The sequence below is a fragment of the Epargyreus clarus genome, unplaced genomic scaffold (genome assembly GCF_041222505.1).
Source record: "Epargyreus clarus isolate Ecla_fem2 unplaced genomic scaffold, WU_Ecla_fem_2.2 ptg000004l, whole genome shotgun sequence".
NCBI classification, from domain to species: Eukaryota; Metazoa; Arthropoda; class Insecta; order Lepidoptera; family Hesperiidae; genus Epargyreus; species Epargyreus clarus.
This window is the reverse complement of record NW_027332212.1, coordinates 9,315,369-9,332,771: the sequence shown is the minus strand read 5'-3', so window position 1 is coordinate 9,332,771 and position 17,403 is coordinate 9,315,369. Positions and strand designations below refer to the sequence as shown.

The 17,403-nt window shown below is 37.3% G+C and overlaps 1 protein-coding gene across 1 annotated transcript in view; it reads left to right on the top strand.

Annotated features, from left to right (window-relative positions):
- Positions 1-17,403, top strand: part of Liprin-gamma (liprin protein kazrin) — a 183,418-nt gene that overhangs the window by 161,350 nt on the left and 4,665 nt on the right. Inside the window, exons 7-17 of the mRNA XM_073093171.1 lie at positions 453-580; positions 1,662-1,838; positions 5,297-5,441; positions 6,358-6,495; positions 8,948-9,038; positions 10,974-11,161; positions 12,685-12,869; positions 13,375-13,584; positions 13,867-14,025; positions 14,760-14,883; positions 15,210-15,354. Coding sequence (XP_072949272.1) covers positions 453-580; positions 1,662-1,838; positions 5,297-5,441; positions 6,358-6,495; positions 8,948-9,038; positions 10,974-11,161; positions 12,685-12,869; positions 13,375-13,584; positions 13,867-14,025; positions 14,760-14,883; positions 15,210-15,354 — 1,690 coding nt within the window. The remainder of the gene's footprint in view (positions 1-452; positions 581-1,661; positions 1,839-5,296; positions 5,442-6,357; positions 6,496-8,947; positions 9,039-10,973; positions 11,162-12,684; positions 12,870-13,374; positions 13,585-13,866; positions 14,026-14,759; positions 14,884-15,209; positions 15,355-17,403) is intronic.

Genomic DNA, 17,403 nt, shown 5'->3' with positions numbered 1-17,403 from the left:
ATTATACATGTACAGTGTATACAGCACAGTGACACACATTATCATAATTATATATAATATATCTATCTATTTACAAACTTAAAATATATATACAATATACACAAAAAATATAATTTAAACAAAAAAAGAAATATTAAAACTTAAATAATTAAATATAAAACAATGAGTCCAAATCACTGCCTCCCGGTAGAGTCCATTATTATATGTATGTACTCGTATATTACATTATTATATGTATGTACTCGTATATTGAAATTATAGAAAACATCTAAAAATTCTGTCGAAAACTCATATTGGTCAGTTTTCTTCCTTACATAATATCTGTTACACACACACACTAATTAAAAACAGAACTTTTCGCGTCTCTTCGTAACTTGGAATATACTCACAATATCGTCAACAATCACGTAAGACCAATTTAACAGTGTTATGTAATATTGTTCTTGTTCCAGCCCTCAAGGCCGACAAGAAGAGGCTCAAGGCGGAGAAATTTGATTTGCTGAATCAAATGAAACAACTCTACGCGACTCTCGAAGACAAAGAGAAGGAACTAAGAGATTTTATAAGAAATTACGAACAGGTATTCGTGACAAGAAAATATATGTTTTGTTTTGTTGCATTATAAACTTATTTAGGCTCGACTTGGCGGAGGCACTGCCGTGCCTCCTGATAACGTTAATGAAGATGTATTTACTAGTAATGATTATTACGGGTTAATTTTATTAAATTTGATTTGAACGGAAAATTTACAAGATTTTCTATGTCTATACGTAAAACGGCTATTCTTGCCTTATAACAGTAGATGCTGTTATATTTTAAGAAGGGTGCAAAGTACTTATTGATAATTATGTATAAGGTTGATACTAACTTTTTAAAAATGTCGTCTTGTTTTGTAACCCCATAAAGTCGCATTAATTTTAATGAAATATGTTTCTATTATTTTTTCAGTATTTATTGTGTAACAGTAATAACGTCCAAATAACTCTACTTTATTGCTTTCATTCTATATGTAATATACAGAAATATTATGAAGTAGGTAATATATGGAAGCAATAATCGCAAGTCATCGGCACACATTAAACAGAAGGGGATTCCCAGACGCTAATAACAATAAATATCTTCCATATCATTCGTTGAGCTACCTAATATAACTGGGGAGCTATTTGGCAGAGCGTTCGGCTATGACCTCTAAGAAGAACAACTGTTGTTTTTCTCTCGCCAAGAAGTTCAAGGGCAAGCTCATTTCCCCTTTAAGAGCTTAAGCTACCTAATTAGGTCAGTATTGGAGTGTTTGGTTTCGAAATAAAAACACTGAATTGGCATCAATTCGTGAACAAAGTATATACATTTTAAATTTGAAATTGACTTAAGAGTTTATTAATTAATTAAGAGTAGATTAACTCCTGTTTTTAATGACAACGAATAATAAATAAGTATTTTCTATTTACAGTACTCATTTTAACTAGTACTTTTTGTTTCTAAAGTAATTTCAGTACTGTCGACATTTTTTATGTTTGTGTGATACTGAAGATATGGACAACGATGACCACTTGCAAACAAGAAGTTTACTTGCTCGCCAATCAAAAAAAATTTTTTTTTTTTTATTTTATATTATTTAACATACACTACACCCATAACACAATACCTGTTAAACAAAACAGATGCGATCCCGCGGCGGCGCGTCATCCGCGCTGGGAGCGGAGCGCGCCGAACGCGAGCGCGAACGAGCGGCCTTGTTGCGTCACGCGCGGGACGAAGCGGAGCGCTCGCTGCAGCTCGCCGCTGCGCTCAGCGCTCGCGACACGCAGCTCAGACACGCCAGGGAACAGCTGTTTGAGGTGAGATATTACATAGATGAGTTAATAACAGGGATACATATATTTGAGACGTGTGAACGAACAATTTGCATATGACAAGCTAACCGTAAGATTCAAAAATTAAGTTATATTACTAACCGACTTTGAATTGCCAAAAACAAAAGCAGTCCCTCCAGAAGTAAAAATTGGCAATTGTGGTCTTTGTCAAAGATTACTTCCCTAAATACGGTCATAGTATTACTAATGACAACATAAACAAGCGTCACTGTTACGTCACACGCGATACGAATCAGAGCGCTCGCTACAGCTCACGGCTACGCTCAGCGCTCGCGACACGCAGCTCAGACACTCTAGGGCACAGCTGCTTGAGGTGAGAATGAAAGTGGAATCATCCAGGCCTAAGTTCTAGATACAAATATAGTAAACGATATAATTTAATAGTAAATTTCTTATAAAAAAAATTATGGTTGCCATTTGTTTAACAATGGCTATTTTATACAGTAGGTGTACCTTTAGCAGTTAAAATTGGCAGCTTCTTATTTTGGATTTTTTACATCAAGTTAATATTAGTATCAATAGTAACGTAACCGTGAACGAATAGCCTTCTTTACGTACGGGGCGAAGCAGAGACGTCGTTGCAGCTCGCTGCTGCCAGTGCTTGTGACACACAGCTCAGACACGTTACAACTTTTTGAGATGAGATGTCATGGAGTTATTAATAAATCAATCTTAATCATTTTTTACCTAGCTCCGTTTAATATCTGTCTCGCTATTGGAAAAGACTTGTCGTTAAGTTCGCGATACTTTGGAGTACTTATAGTTACAGAGTAAGTAATTTAGCAACCACCTTTTTCTTAAATAATATAAGGTATTTTAATATTCCAAGTCTCATAAAGTTTATTACAGGAGTATCAGTGTTCATATGATATTCAAACAAGAGTTGTACTAACAAACTGGCTACAGTTTTGTATGCATAAAGGAAAGTGTCAGCCGTACTTAGTGGATAAGTAACATTCAAGTCTCTTGTACGTAACGCTTTGACTATAATACACCTGTTCTGAACCTAAACTCTTTGATCACAAACGGATTAGTCCCATACAACGCCGGTATTAATGCTTTGAACCCTGTCTCTACAGAGGGATTATGATAGAGCTCTGTTTTGAGATGCTATGCATACAATATCACTATGGTTATCGCTATATATAAGTCGTAAAATACCATGACAGATTTAAAAGAGATTTGAGTTTTTTATGAGATTGAATTTACTGCGACGCCAAGACATCTAAATCTAGTCCATATAGAACAAGACTTCTACCTAAAAACTCGATCACATATGCGTTACCCACTCCTGAGAAGTAAGATGGCCGGCTCGTATGTAAGTAAGCATACATCCGTACCCGTCAAGTAAAACGGAAAATAAGAGTATGATGAAATTATATAATTAAGTATTGTAAATAAGTTGACTGAGTACTCTATTACATAAAAAGCAAACGTAGTTATTACATTAAGGAACTGGAGCGGTGGATGTGTAAGACAGTTTAATGGCGGAGATTCGTCCCCTAAAACATTCTGAGTTGAAGGGAAATATTGCGAGATCGTTATGCACGGTTCCCTGAGTTAGAAAATGTTGAACATCTCGATGGAAGTTAATCCAAGCCGATAAATAGACGCAAATCTGTTTGTTTCATCAAATTGGAATACAACAATGGCGGATCGGTGAATGATGGAACGGTTTGATAATAAATAAACCTGTATCGACAGAAGCAATTATGATGAATAGGCCCGCTTGATACCGGTGCCCATCCATCACCGACATGCGGTGTTAATTACCATTTCAAATTGCTCCTTCCAATGTAAATTGCGAGGAAAATTAAATACAACTGTTTCCACAGTGCTGTGCACTACGTAATGGAGTTTGTTTTTCCTTGCATTGCTGTACAAAACACATAAATATGTTAGCGTTGCTTAAAATATGGCAACTACATTTTAGGACAATGCAGTTGTAACAACACAGTACCACAATAAAATTGGGACGTGTTCAGACTAATGTTCTGTATAGAACTCATTAGCTGGTGTAAATTGTACGCTGGCGTATAATAATCTAGAAACAAAACTATTGTGCACGAATACCTACCTATGTCAATGTACATGTTGTGTTCAATAGTTCTCTTGGCCTGGTGGGTCTAATTCAAATTGTATTTAATATAATAGAAGGTATATAAATGTAAAGGAAGTATGAGCATAATGTTTTACCTATAATGTAAGCCCTTCATATGAGTTTTTAATCGTGCACTCGATAAATCGAATCGAGAGCTCGACAGGTCGATCGCCATATAAATCTTCTTGGAGCGCCTCTGGTGGTCATTTTTAGGAACTATAAATTGTCATTGTAATGTACGGAGATTGAGCTATGGAGCTCTCGAGCTCTATCTATCGAGTCCTAAATTGAAAACTCATAATAAAGGTACTGAATTATAAGCTGTCTGTAAAAGGTGTTCTATAAGTCTTAATCAATAAATCCGCTTAGATTTTGATCCTTCTGAACGGTATTCTAAGCCCGAGAGACGGTATTAGGGATGTTGATGACGCTCCGTTAAGATAATGAAAGTTACAAACCATTTATGCGGTTCAGGTGACGTTGAGTAACTTTTTAATGCATATAAGATTACTCGTCAAAGTCTCGAATTTCGAGTCTTGTAATATGTAACTTTAATACGAAATGAAAGGTCACTAATTAATCGCGTAAAATTACGTCAGTTATAAGCGGTTATGACGTCGAAATAACCCTCATTAGACAACCCAATCCATTATAATTAAGCTTCAATCGAAATTGGAGGACGTACTGGGCGATGATAATTGCGTGCGGCTCACTAATATAGCTATTGATGGGTAATGATAATAGAACCCGATATCCTTTATAAACACATTACGTCGTGTTTGGTTACGTAATTACGTACACATGACCTGTTAACATTGTCTTTGAACGTTAATAAGACCGCTGTAACGTTAACGTTATGTATATGTAAAGAAAATAATAATAATATATGATACTATAAAAAGTACTCGAGTTACAATCATAATATTATGAGGGCACGGTCGAGCAAAATCTATTTTATTCCAATAAAGTATGTGTTAAATTATGAAACAAAAGTTCTTCTTCCTATGAAATAAGTAACTTATTATTAAACATCGTTTAAGTAAGAAAATATGTTTTTTAAACATCGTTTAAGTAACTTATTACATTTTAGGTTACTTTAGGTTTTCGGTTGTCGTTTACCCTGTCAGTAGAGCTCTTATAGACTTTTCACAACTTTAACAAAATTGTTAAACGTGTAGGCTTTGTAACATATTGTTACGGTATCTAAACTGTTCTTAATAATATTTTGCAAATTTTCAACCCACACTTTTGAAGATTGCCAGTAATAATTTAAATGTCAGGAAAATTACTATGTGTAACACAATATTTAATTCCTGCACAGGCTCGAAGACAGCTCCAAGCAGCCGGCTGTTTATCCGAAGGTGAGAGCGTGGCATCCCTTGGCATTGGTCCTCCCATGATGCTGGGAGGACCCTCAGGGCTAATAGGTGACAGGGGCAGCTGCAGCGCCGATTCGGGAGTTAGAGGTATGGAATTGTCTGTATTAAATTGCATATGAGTAACAGCTAGAGTTAGTAAGTTTAATAGATGTCAGCTATGTCTAGTGACCACAAATTCATCAATCTCAAATGGTACTGCACTAACTAGACCATCGAACTGCATTCTGTATGTTCATATCGTGATCAGAGCCATTTCATCTTGTATAAAATATTGTATCTTGTTTCATCAGGCTAATGATGCAATCATTTGAGACATAATGATGAGATAGATTTTAGAAGTTTATTTAAACTTACAGGTAAAATTTATGGGTTTAAGTGATTATTGTAGCCTCAACCGCCATCAGACGGGAATGGAGGATTATCATCAAACCGCATTGGCAGATTAAATTCTACTTGAACAAAAACAGCGTTCCGTGACATCTGTCAGATTTATACTTTCATACAAAATATTCACCAGAAATTTCATATAATTTTTCCTTGTCAGAAGAATCATGCTTTAAATTATGACATCATAAATGAATATTAAATTTCAATATATTGTATTTTCATTTGACTGCAATTAAGTATTGTGTAGTGAGTCATTAATAATACGACAATTAATTTATGTTTGTATTATATTAATTTGTATTTAAAATGCCTTGATGTACATATTGCAATTCATTATTATTGTTCTTTTTATTCCATGTGTATTAAAAGACTTGTGTACAGAATAAGGCTAGTTCAGCCGATTAGCATTTGATTTTATATGTGTTTTCTCGAGTAATTGCTGTTGGTTAATATGATGCGAAGTTAACAGCCAAGATAACAGTCATTGTTTACAATAGCATTACGATTATGACATGATTACATGATCATGTACCAAGTCATAGTAAAAGAATAAAACTCTCATAGTAGGACATAAGATGTAATATTTCAGTGCTAGGTATACACTTGTCAGTGACAGGTAGCAGCGACGGTGGCGCCACGTCGGTGTGCGGCGGCAACCTGTCCGACTCCACCGCGGAGGGCGCGCCGCCCGCCCTCGACCCCTACGACACGGACGCCACGTCGCTGGTGTCGTCCGCGCACCACATCTACCAGCGTGAGTGTAGCTCGTGTCAGCACTGGCAGGGACAGTAGCGGCGACGGCGGCGACCTGTCCGACTCCACCGCGGAGGGCGCGCCGCCCGCCCTCGACCCCTACGACACGGACGCCACGTCGCTGGTGTCGTCCGCGCACCACATCTACCAGCGTGAGTGTAGCTCGTGTCAGCACTGGCAGGGACAGTAGCGGCGACGGCGGCGACCTGTCCGACTCCACCGCGGAGGGCGCGCCGCCCGCCCTCGACCCCTACGACACGGACGCCACGTCGCTGGTGTCGTCCGCGCACCACATCTACCAGCGTGAGTGTAGCTCGTGTCAGCACTGGCAGGGACAGTAGCGGCGACGGCGGCGACCTGTCCGACTCCACCGCGGAGGGCGCGCCGCCCGCCCTCGACCCCTACGACACGGACGCCACGTCGCTGGTGTCGTCCGCGCACCACATCTACCAGCGTGAGTGTAGCTCGTGTCAGCACTGGCAGGGACAGTAGCGGCGACGGCGGCGACCTGTCCGACTCCACCGCGGAGGGCGCGCCGCCCGCCCTCGACCCCTACGACACGGACGCCACGTCGCTGGTGTCGTCCGCGCACCACATCTACCAGCGTGAGTGTAGCTCGTGTCAGCACTGGCAGGGACAGTAGCGGCGACGGCGGCACCACGTCGGTTTTCGGCGACAACCTGTCCGATTTGATTTAACAAGCTTTTATTTTTTTAATTCAATTATGCAATTTCATCTACGAGTAAATCGGATGTTTCCCCATTTGGCTATCCACGCAATGTAAACTCCAAACGTGTTTGGCACGGCAATCTGTCAGTCTCGACCACCGAGGGTGCGCAGACGATTACTATCTGTCGAATCTCAGTGCTTCAGTGCTAGACTCATTAATTTATTACATATATCAACTTTACATTTCGTCATCTCCAACACAACACAACGTAACACCACTACGATGAAAGTCAAATAAAACCTGAGTTAAGTTAAAAAGAGCAATCAACGACGCCATTTTTTAAAACTGTTGAAATGATAAATTTTCAACGAATCATTAATTGATACGCAATTAGTAACAAAATAATGAAATAGCAAAATAATTTAAATAATTTACAACATGAAGAACCGTTAAACACCTACTTGCCATAATTACTCCGTCAACAAATTACTGCGTTGGATAAATCAGCACCGAATTGGCGCTTAAATTTAAATTTTAATGAATTCTCCTGAAAGGCAACTTAACAAGTGCAGTTTTAACGTAATTACTTTACAACAATGGTAGTGAAGTAAAATTTAATTCGTGACGCAACTCGAAACATGAAATGACCGTTAAAGTATCAGAACATTCATGCATCAAGTTGTATTGTTTCCGTCGGAAATAAATTTGATGTGTTTTATCATATTTATTTGCTTGCGTTGCACTCGAATAAAAACAAAGTCATTTTTTCAAAAAAGCCCTTCGGTATTCGTTACCTTTGATGCTGTAATAAATCCGCTTTTACGCTTACATTTGTATCCTTATGTTACGTTGATATAACACTAGTAAAAACACCTAAATGTAGATAATTTAAAACTGATTATTATTAACTGATACTAAATAAGGTGCCGAGGAAAGAAATCTTTATTTTGTTCTTGAATGTAACTATTCTATTTACATAAATAATGCAAAGCACAAAAAAGTTTGATTTATAAAAAAACTTAATTTTATTCCAAGTCTATAATTACCTTCCTTAAAAATAAATTGCAATTTCAAGATTTTTATACTTATTTAAAGTTCGTTTGCGTTCTTTAATAGACTTGCATTTCCTTTTAGTAAAATAAGTGCAGTGAAAGTTTAGTCAAGAGCGGGTATTTTATTACTCAAAGGTCCCTTGGCTTTAAAAAGCTATAAGGTTTCTTAAAAGCTTATTACTAAGTAGGTTATCAGCTACGGTTTCCGCCTACATCTTTTTTATATTAATTTATTTTTTCTTAAAACAGTAACCAAATATCATTAGTATACTTATTATCCACTATAATATATGCTATTCAGTGTGGTAAGTATTTTAATTGTTGTCTTGTAGGTACTGTAAGGATTGTGTTCCTTAAAACAATTCTACTAGAACCATTTCTTTTTAAATCCCACGATTGACCATCACACGTCTGTCTGTGCATCATTTGCCAAAGAATTTAAGATTGAAGTTTAATTTAATTCGAACTGTAGAGCGTAATTTGTCCATCAATTTTTTTTAAAGCTTCATAAGCTTAAGCATAACTCAAATGTCATATACTCAAGCGTCACAACTTCATGATATACCTACTCCAACATACAGACATGCTAATGACTGCCTTTTTATGACACGGCTATGACCACGGCTCATTCCTGACAATCTTATGAGACCAAGAACATACTCCACCACGTCTTCCCAATAGTTACTGCGAAAGGTGTTTGGGAAATATTAATATGGCCTACATGATTGCAGTGAGTACTCCGCGGGACTGCAGCCCGACGCTGTCGCCGCACAACAGCGCGTCGCCGTTCACACGTTCCATTGACGCCGGTTCGCTCTCCAGGTGCGTAATACTTTTAATGGGACATTTAGATACTCGCGAACAGTTCGCCTAATATATTCGCACACAATGTCGAGTATGTTAATGCCATGCACGAATAGAAAAGTATAATCCTTTGAGTTGCATTAAAAGACGAAATTGAATACACGTTGATCGAGTGTGAGTATTTGTGGCAAGTACCGAATACATACTAGTAATTAATTTACATATTCGTATTCACTTCTAATTGTAATGAATGCAAAAATTTATCTCATCTATATAAAAAGTTCGGCGTTGCTGAATTGTAACGATATCTAATTAATGAAATACTTAAACAACAAGAATTAAATATTGATGTTTTGATGCTCGCTTAATATTTCTAAGACATAACAAGTCATATTTGAATGCCAAATACAGCAGAGTTTATAATAAAACATTCATAGATATTCTCAACTGTTCACAATTCTGATTCATAGCTGAATAGTTCAGAACAGTAAGTGCAATGGCTCGAGAGATGCGACAAATTGTTTGCAGCGCTGAAGCTTAGAAGCCGCAAGCCGCATGTGTTACGCTTGCTTCGTCATTTGAATAATATTTTCACACACCACTTCACTTTACTCGCAACAGTCATATTATATGGGATTTATATTTTATGCGGAATGTATTTAAGTTTTATAGTACGCTTACATTTTTTCATGAAAATGAAATAGTGATCCTGAAGTAAAATGATAACCGCGATCAGGCAGTTGACATATGTATGTAATTATATAGCTATCCTAAAATTGTATTTTAGACGATTTTGAATATTGGTATTACCACAGTCTTTAAGTCAGAACAAAGCACGCTACTTTTTCGTATAATGGTTATAATTCGATCATAATCATAGAAAATTAGAAGAAATTAGTTGGTCAATAGTTATCGAATAAAAAAACTATAGGGTAAAAATTAAAACAGAAAAATACTCTATACTGTTTCATCTTCGCACAACGTTTCATAAACAGTTTTAATAACAAAATTACTTGCACTCAACATATTCCATTTATGCATATAACACCTCTTAGACATAGTTGTAGCGAATACACAAGAATGTTTACTGAAAACAGAACCTATTTATTACAAGAGGGTGGCATAGTTGCTCTATCACGCTACCTTTGTCACCTGCACGAGTTGGTAGCGTTGCTTAAACCACAATATTCTACCTGAGATGAATAAGTAAATCATTTGCAATCCAACGCTTAATACAGAAATACCAAGGTCAAGGTTAATCCAAAGATGAGTTTACATAATGAATTCCCATCTTAATCCTGCCTTTGCTTTACTGCAGATTGAAGGATTACGACTTTTTCTCTCCGTATGACGTAATTTTTCGTCTTTTCATTTGCATAAGACTTTGTGAATATTTTATTCGCCCAAACCTACGAAAGCGCAAACGTAATGAAAAAAATATACGTCGACTTCATTTACGTTATGTAGCTTACGGGCTTGGATATGACCTTGCCCCGAAGTTTCGAGGAACTTGTCTTAAATAAACATAAAGTATAACCTTAGGTGATATAACCATCCGTGGATCGGCTATGGAGGAAATACTCTAGACCTGTTTTGCCCAATAACATCACTAAAAATCGCTGTTCTATTGTGGTTCGAAGCGTATGTTAAGAAAGATGCATTTATACAAAGCGTTTACACTTTTTCTTCTGGGACAGTGACATATCTGTGGCCAACCTGTGGTTATGTAGAACTCTAACTGTATCTGTATTATTATGCACAATACACATATATAGATGGAAGTTGCCTTACCATTGGGCAAGCTCTTTTGCCCGTTCTATAATTAAAAAAAACAATTCATCTGGAAATGATGTCACAGTGGCGCAACATATATCGTAATCTATTGTCCATCAGTCATTATATCGTGAGCTGAACCGGAACAAGCATTCGATAAGACAAGCTATCTCTAAGCAGGTCAGTGGAGCAGCTGTCAAGTCCAGGCGAATGCGATTCCGCGCTGTTGGGCGGGATGCGAACCCGGGCCGGCGGGTCCAAGGCCGGCCGAGGAAGAGGTTCCGCCTGGGGATCCATCTCTCGGGTGTTTGCACGAAGCCGTCATCGCACCAAGTCTGGCAGTGCTACCTCCAGTGGTCATGAGAGTGGTGAGGAATTTGACTTGTAATATTTTATTTGCACCTATGTAACTTTTGCACCTAAAATCCGGATTACATATGGCAATCTATTTTGCTTATAAGTTCATTGGATTATTCAGTGTAAACTTTTTTAGTCCAAATCAAAATAAGTAAATAACATAACACGTACTAAATAACACACGTAATAATAACACGCACATTCAAACATCACAAACGCACAGTGGATATATCAAACTTTGTTATTGTTTTCTACATAATATATTATAAGTTGATTCAATTGTATTCTAGGAGGTTTGAGCGGGGTACCCAGTAATACGAGTTGTACTCAGTACAGGGGCCCTGGCAACGTTTTGTAATGTATCTGTGAATCAATAAATCATTTTTTCATTTTTCATTTTTTTCAATTATTTCTTTGACTTTAAAATACAAGGCCAATTATTATCAACATTATAGGTACAACACAATGAGGCACAGAAAATTTAATTTCATTGAAGTGTTGGTACACTTCAATAGATAGGCACTGAAAGTAATGGTCTAAACATCAATTTAAACTAAGCTTGGGGCAATGTTAAAAAGTTTTTCACTTTAGGTAGGTGCATATTTGCATAATTTTATTATGCGAAGCGGTCCCATTTAGTTGTTGCTCGGGCGAATGAGAACTGGTATGTACTATAAGTTTCTAGCACTTATAATTCGGACGGTATATAAGTTCATTATTCGCTTGGTAAATGCACTGAGATATAACTATTTACTTATGTGCCCAAATGTAACAAGCGTCCAAAAGTAATTGTGGAGTGATTACTCTATGATTATATAGTTTAATTTTTTATCAAATTAGTTCCTGTAACTCATTTCAACATTATTGCTATTCCTTAAATTTGAGAATTTGGGTACTGAACTACGTACAATTGTAAAATTCACCCTGTATATAGCTAAAAAAACGTTCGCGTATCAACCGTGCTCCGTGCTCCTACAAGACCTTGTATGGTGATGGTACACGCACTCGTAAGCGCCGACCCTCTAACTGTCCGTCGCTTTATAATCGCGCAAAAACTGCTATAGCGTGGAGCGCTCACGATGGAGCGGGAGACGTTGCATGTTTTAAAACTGCGGCTGTATAAAGTAAGTGGAACAGACGCGCGTTTGGTGTGCGAACATAGTGGATACACAGCTTAACACGTTTTATGGCTATCTCATCATCAACCCATTACTGTCCTACTGCTGGGCACGGGTCTCCTCTCATAATGAGAAGGATTATGCCATAGTCCACCGCGCTGGCCAAGCGCGTATTGGTAGACTTCATATGCCTTTGAGATTTTTTTAAATCCCTCAGGTATGCAGGTTTCCTCACGATGTTTTCCTTTACCGTTTAGCAAGTGATATTTAATTTCTAATACGCACATAACTTTGAAAAATCAGAGGTGCGTGCCTGGGATTTGAACCTCGGACCGGTTGATCGAGAGGTCGAGTTTCTTAACCACTAAGTTTTCGATGTTGTCACGGCTATCTTACGGCATCTAAACGTTCACCAGAGCCGATCTACGCCGGCACGGGTGCCCGCGCGTGGTCCCCGCTGGGCAGCGAGGCGGCGCTGCGCGAGGCGGCGTCGCTGCCGCTGTCCCGCTGGCGCGCGCCCGCCATCATCGCGTGGCTGGAGCTCGCGCTCGGCATGCCGCAGTACGCCGCCGCCGTCGCCGACAACGTCAAGAGCGGAAAGGTTAGCAAGAAACAGGACGGTGTGACTAGCTTCGTTCGATATTAAGGAATAGTTCGGTGGCACAGTGGAACTAATATGCATTCATCCATTTTGCTTGGTGAAAGTTGTATTACATCTTTAATCTTTACTGACACTATTTTTGGCATCCTTTTGCCAATCCTTTTTCTTGGTGAAAGGAGATACATTACATCTTTAATCTTTTTCTGATACTATTTGTCAATCTTTTGCCAGGTGAAAGGCATTCATTATATTTAATCTTTCATGACATTTTCTTCAAATATTAACACAAATTGACTAACTTTTCGAGTCATCGTTTCTTGAATAATTTTAACAGCGTCTTTTGTGACACAATTTTAAACAACAGCTTTTGAACAAAAGTTTCTTGAATCAGATGCGCACTCAAATATTTTTCATTCATCACTTCCTCATTCAAAAAACCATTAAATCACTTAGCGTAGAGATGACGCGATAGAAGCGTCAAATATTGTGTTCTGGTTGTTTCTAGATCCGTGCTTTGAATGGGCAGGTTCTACTAGAGCTGACTGACTCGGACCTAGAAGTGGGCCTGGGGATCGCCCAGCCGATGCACCGCAAGAAGCTGCGTCTCGCTATAGAGGAACGCCGACGACCGGATCTCGTGAGGAACCCGACGATAGGGCAGCTGACGCACGCTTGGGTTGCAGCCGAATGGCTCCCGGATTTAGGATTGTCACAGGTAAGTTGCAGGAGAAAAGGATTCAAAATCAAAGAAATCATAAAACTTGACTCTCGTTGTACACAATCTTCATACCAACTAGGTGATTTGTATCATTTGGGTTACCATAAAAATACTTTTCAGTCTGCAGACTTATATGTAAAGAAATCATGTATTTAAAAACACTGTTCTAGATTTAAATTTTGTCTTTGTACATTTATCTACTACACTGAAAATCTCATTGCACAGATCTTAGCCTTTATGAATATTTTTTTGAGCTCAGCTACTTTTATTGGTCTACAGTACGCTGAATCCTTCTTGGCCAATTTAGTGGACGCTCGGATGTTGGATACGATAAGCAAGAAAGAACTCGAAAAGTATCTCGGAGTGACCAGGAAGTTCCATCAGGCGTCCATTGTTCATGGTATCCACTTGCTAAGAATTATGAAGTATGATCGACAAGTAAGTATGTTGAAGATACACGTTTTATTTATACCGGTTGTGATATTATGGTATGGTACAGTCAAAACTCGTTTGGAAATTTGGGAAATCCAGCACGACTGCCCAATTATATTTGTTTCTATTCCCAAGGTAGGTAAAATCTCTGGCTCTTTAATTTCTCTTTTTAATATGTAAGGCTGCAAGTTTGTTCGGTAAATTACAGGCGATTGTCGAAACATATTTTTATTCAAATTCACGATACGAAACAAAATATGTCCAAAACAAAAATGTTAAGCCCATAAATTTGCCGTAACTTCTTCTGATACTTCAAATACAATTTGTTTCTGGATAAACGGAGAGACAAGGCGTAACGGCAAACGAAAGATTATCTTCTGAATCTGTTATAAAATGTTCCAACCGAGTCGGGCCTAGTAATGTTCGTCCATTAATCATTTGCTATTCACTCCTCGTTTGAATTCAACGTTGACAGTCAGCAAAATTCGACCTCGTTTAGTAGTGTATGAGCCGTTTATTATTATTGCCATGTTCTGTTGCCTATTTAAAATTATTCAACATTTGATAGATCTTTATTAATACAATGTTATTTCTTGTTCTGATATTTATTGCTTTTGTAGAGTATTATTTAACTCTGTTACTTTTATCAACATGTTCTTCATATTTTACGTCACCTATCTCTAAGTATTCTGTAAAGGCATTTCATACGGTTATAATAATATTGTTTAATTATATTTTAGGCTTTAGCGGTGAGACGACATCAATGTGAGAATGTAGATGCTGATCCTCTAGTGTGGACCAATCAGAGGTTTATTCGTTGGGCTCACAATATTGACTTAGGTGAATTTGGTGAGAATCTCAAAGGTAAGCTTTTTAAATAATACTTATATAATGTACAAATTCGTAGGGATATCATTTTTGAATTTTCTAAATGTACACCGCCATTTTCCTGAATAGCAATATTAGTGTATTAATAGGGTTTCTATACAGTAATATACATTTCCACTGAAATTATATTAGAGCGCAATCGTACAGTTTGTTTTATAAATCAAGGCAATAATTTCGAGCTAATTTTGTGATAAAATTTACTATCATCTTCATGTACTAAGACTTTTGTTCATTATATTCTGAATCTTCATTTTCTTATGTTTTTTCGTTTGTTATCTCCTATTTATTTAAATGCTACCCAGATAGCGGAGTCCACGGAGGGCTAGTGGTTCTGGAGCCCTCATTCACGGGCGAGACCATGGCCACTGCCCTCGGCATTCCGCCCTCTAAGAGCATTATCAGAAGACATCTTGTAGCTGAATTTGATGCTCTTATCATTCCAGCAAGGTAATTGTTATTTGTATACATATCCTTAGGAATAGAAAAGAAATGACTTGTCACTGAAACTTACATAAGATATCGTAATTATATATTATTTTATCAATTGCAAATATACGTCACATTAGAATTATTATTACATTTAATATATTCATATCTTACAATTTTATTATTAAATACAATACATGACATAAGTTACTATATTCGATTACGTGCGTTACGTACGATTTTAAGGGGAATTTCATACAAAGTGTTAATTGACGAATAATAATAGCTTATTTGATTTATAGAAACTTATATCACGTATACAATACTATCAGTACTATCACAATCAATGCGTTTGGTGACATTACTTAACACTGCTGTGACGGTCCCACATAACATTAACTTTCGCTCAAGTGCAGTAAAGTAATTGATATACCATGTGATCGTGGAGAGCGCACTGCATGTCACAGTCACCGTCACCGCCCGTGAGCATCCAGTAGCTGATTATAATGTGAGGTGCAATCCTGCAGGTATACGATATTTTGCCAGGTGGAAGAACTGCAAGTGGAGGCTGCCCGAGCATCCTTGTTGTCCACAAAGCAAAGATAAATCCTCAAAAATCAAAAAACTATCCTTCAAAAAATAAACTTCGCTTAGTGCCCTATTGTACCTTGTAAAATTCCCTTGTATTAAATTTGTAAATTGCTATTTTTACACAAAACATTGTTTCGTTTGCGATAATATTATACTTACTTTCGAAAACTCTTCCGTCAATCTCGCTCGTCTTGTGAACAATTTTTGATCGAAAACTTTACGAGCAGCGAAGACTGAAACGTTATTGTAGGAGCCACGATTTGTACGTACGAGTATGTTTGTAGAAGAATTGAGAAAGTTAAAGCGATCGGAAACATTCACAATCTTAGTGCCCTTTGCCTTCGTCAATGTTAGATTCGATGTTCCTTCGACACTGTACCCAGAGTTTCAAACTTGCCGTAGATTAGATTTGTCAGATTTAATGTTATTCGGAGTCAATCAATTTCGTAAACTTAATAAATGTATTACATTCAACTTAGTTGGTATTAACGTAAAGCATTAAATGCTTCGTGTAATGATAAGGGGCGTATCGTATCCCATCACCTTAAGTGAAGCAACTCAATTGGATTTGTTTCCACTCGTCAATGTTTCGAAATATATGTAATTATCGATTTAAATAATTTCATTGATGTCTTTAGATACTAAAACAGAACCATTCACAATAGCTTTAGGGTAATAACAATAATAGCATTTACTGATATTGTAAGATAACTATGTTTTTGACTTGTATACATTCATATTGTAAAGTTGAGAACCGTGTATATTAGGATTACTTGTAACATTATCGATTGGCATATAAATGTGAATAAACCCTTATAAAAGAGAACCTACGGGCTATCGAGTCAGTTATTTTCTTATCCATCACCCTAACTTGGCGATCCTTGCGTCGAGACAGAACGGTAACGACCATTTTATCGATACGTCATGAATGCCTCTCTGTCATCATCATTAGATCGCACTTTTTCGGGCTTTGTCCACTCTTTCCATGATTCTTTCTTACATTCCACGTTGATTGTTTTATTTATTTTTGTAAACATAACGTTCTGAACTTTTTCCGATACACTGACATGCTTGTCAACTTTTGTTTTTACACTTGATTAATAAATTATTATTGACTTTGTTTTTATTCGTATCTTACAAGGAAAAATACTGCATCACCCTTCGTATATATCATGCATTAAAAATAAAGTTCAAATGTTCTTTCTCAGTACTTTTCCTTAGTAAAGAGAAGCGTACTAAGTGTTATCTGTGTTAAACTTAGATGAATTTTGTTTTGTCATCATACTCGTACACAATCAGCATGATTCGTATTATTTTCCGAGTAAAGTGCATCATGCTTTTGGTGTCTATGCCGAATTTAATCACGATTTCTGTTTCATTTTTAACTACTTGACTACCGAGTTTAAATAAAAGATGTTTTTGGATTCACATATTTCTTAGGTTTTGATGCTAAGCTCTGAAATAAAGCAATTTGGATAA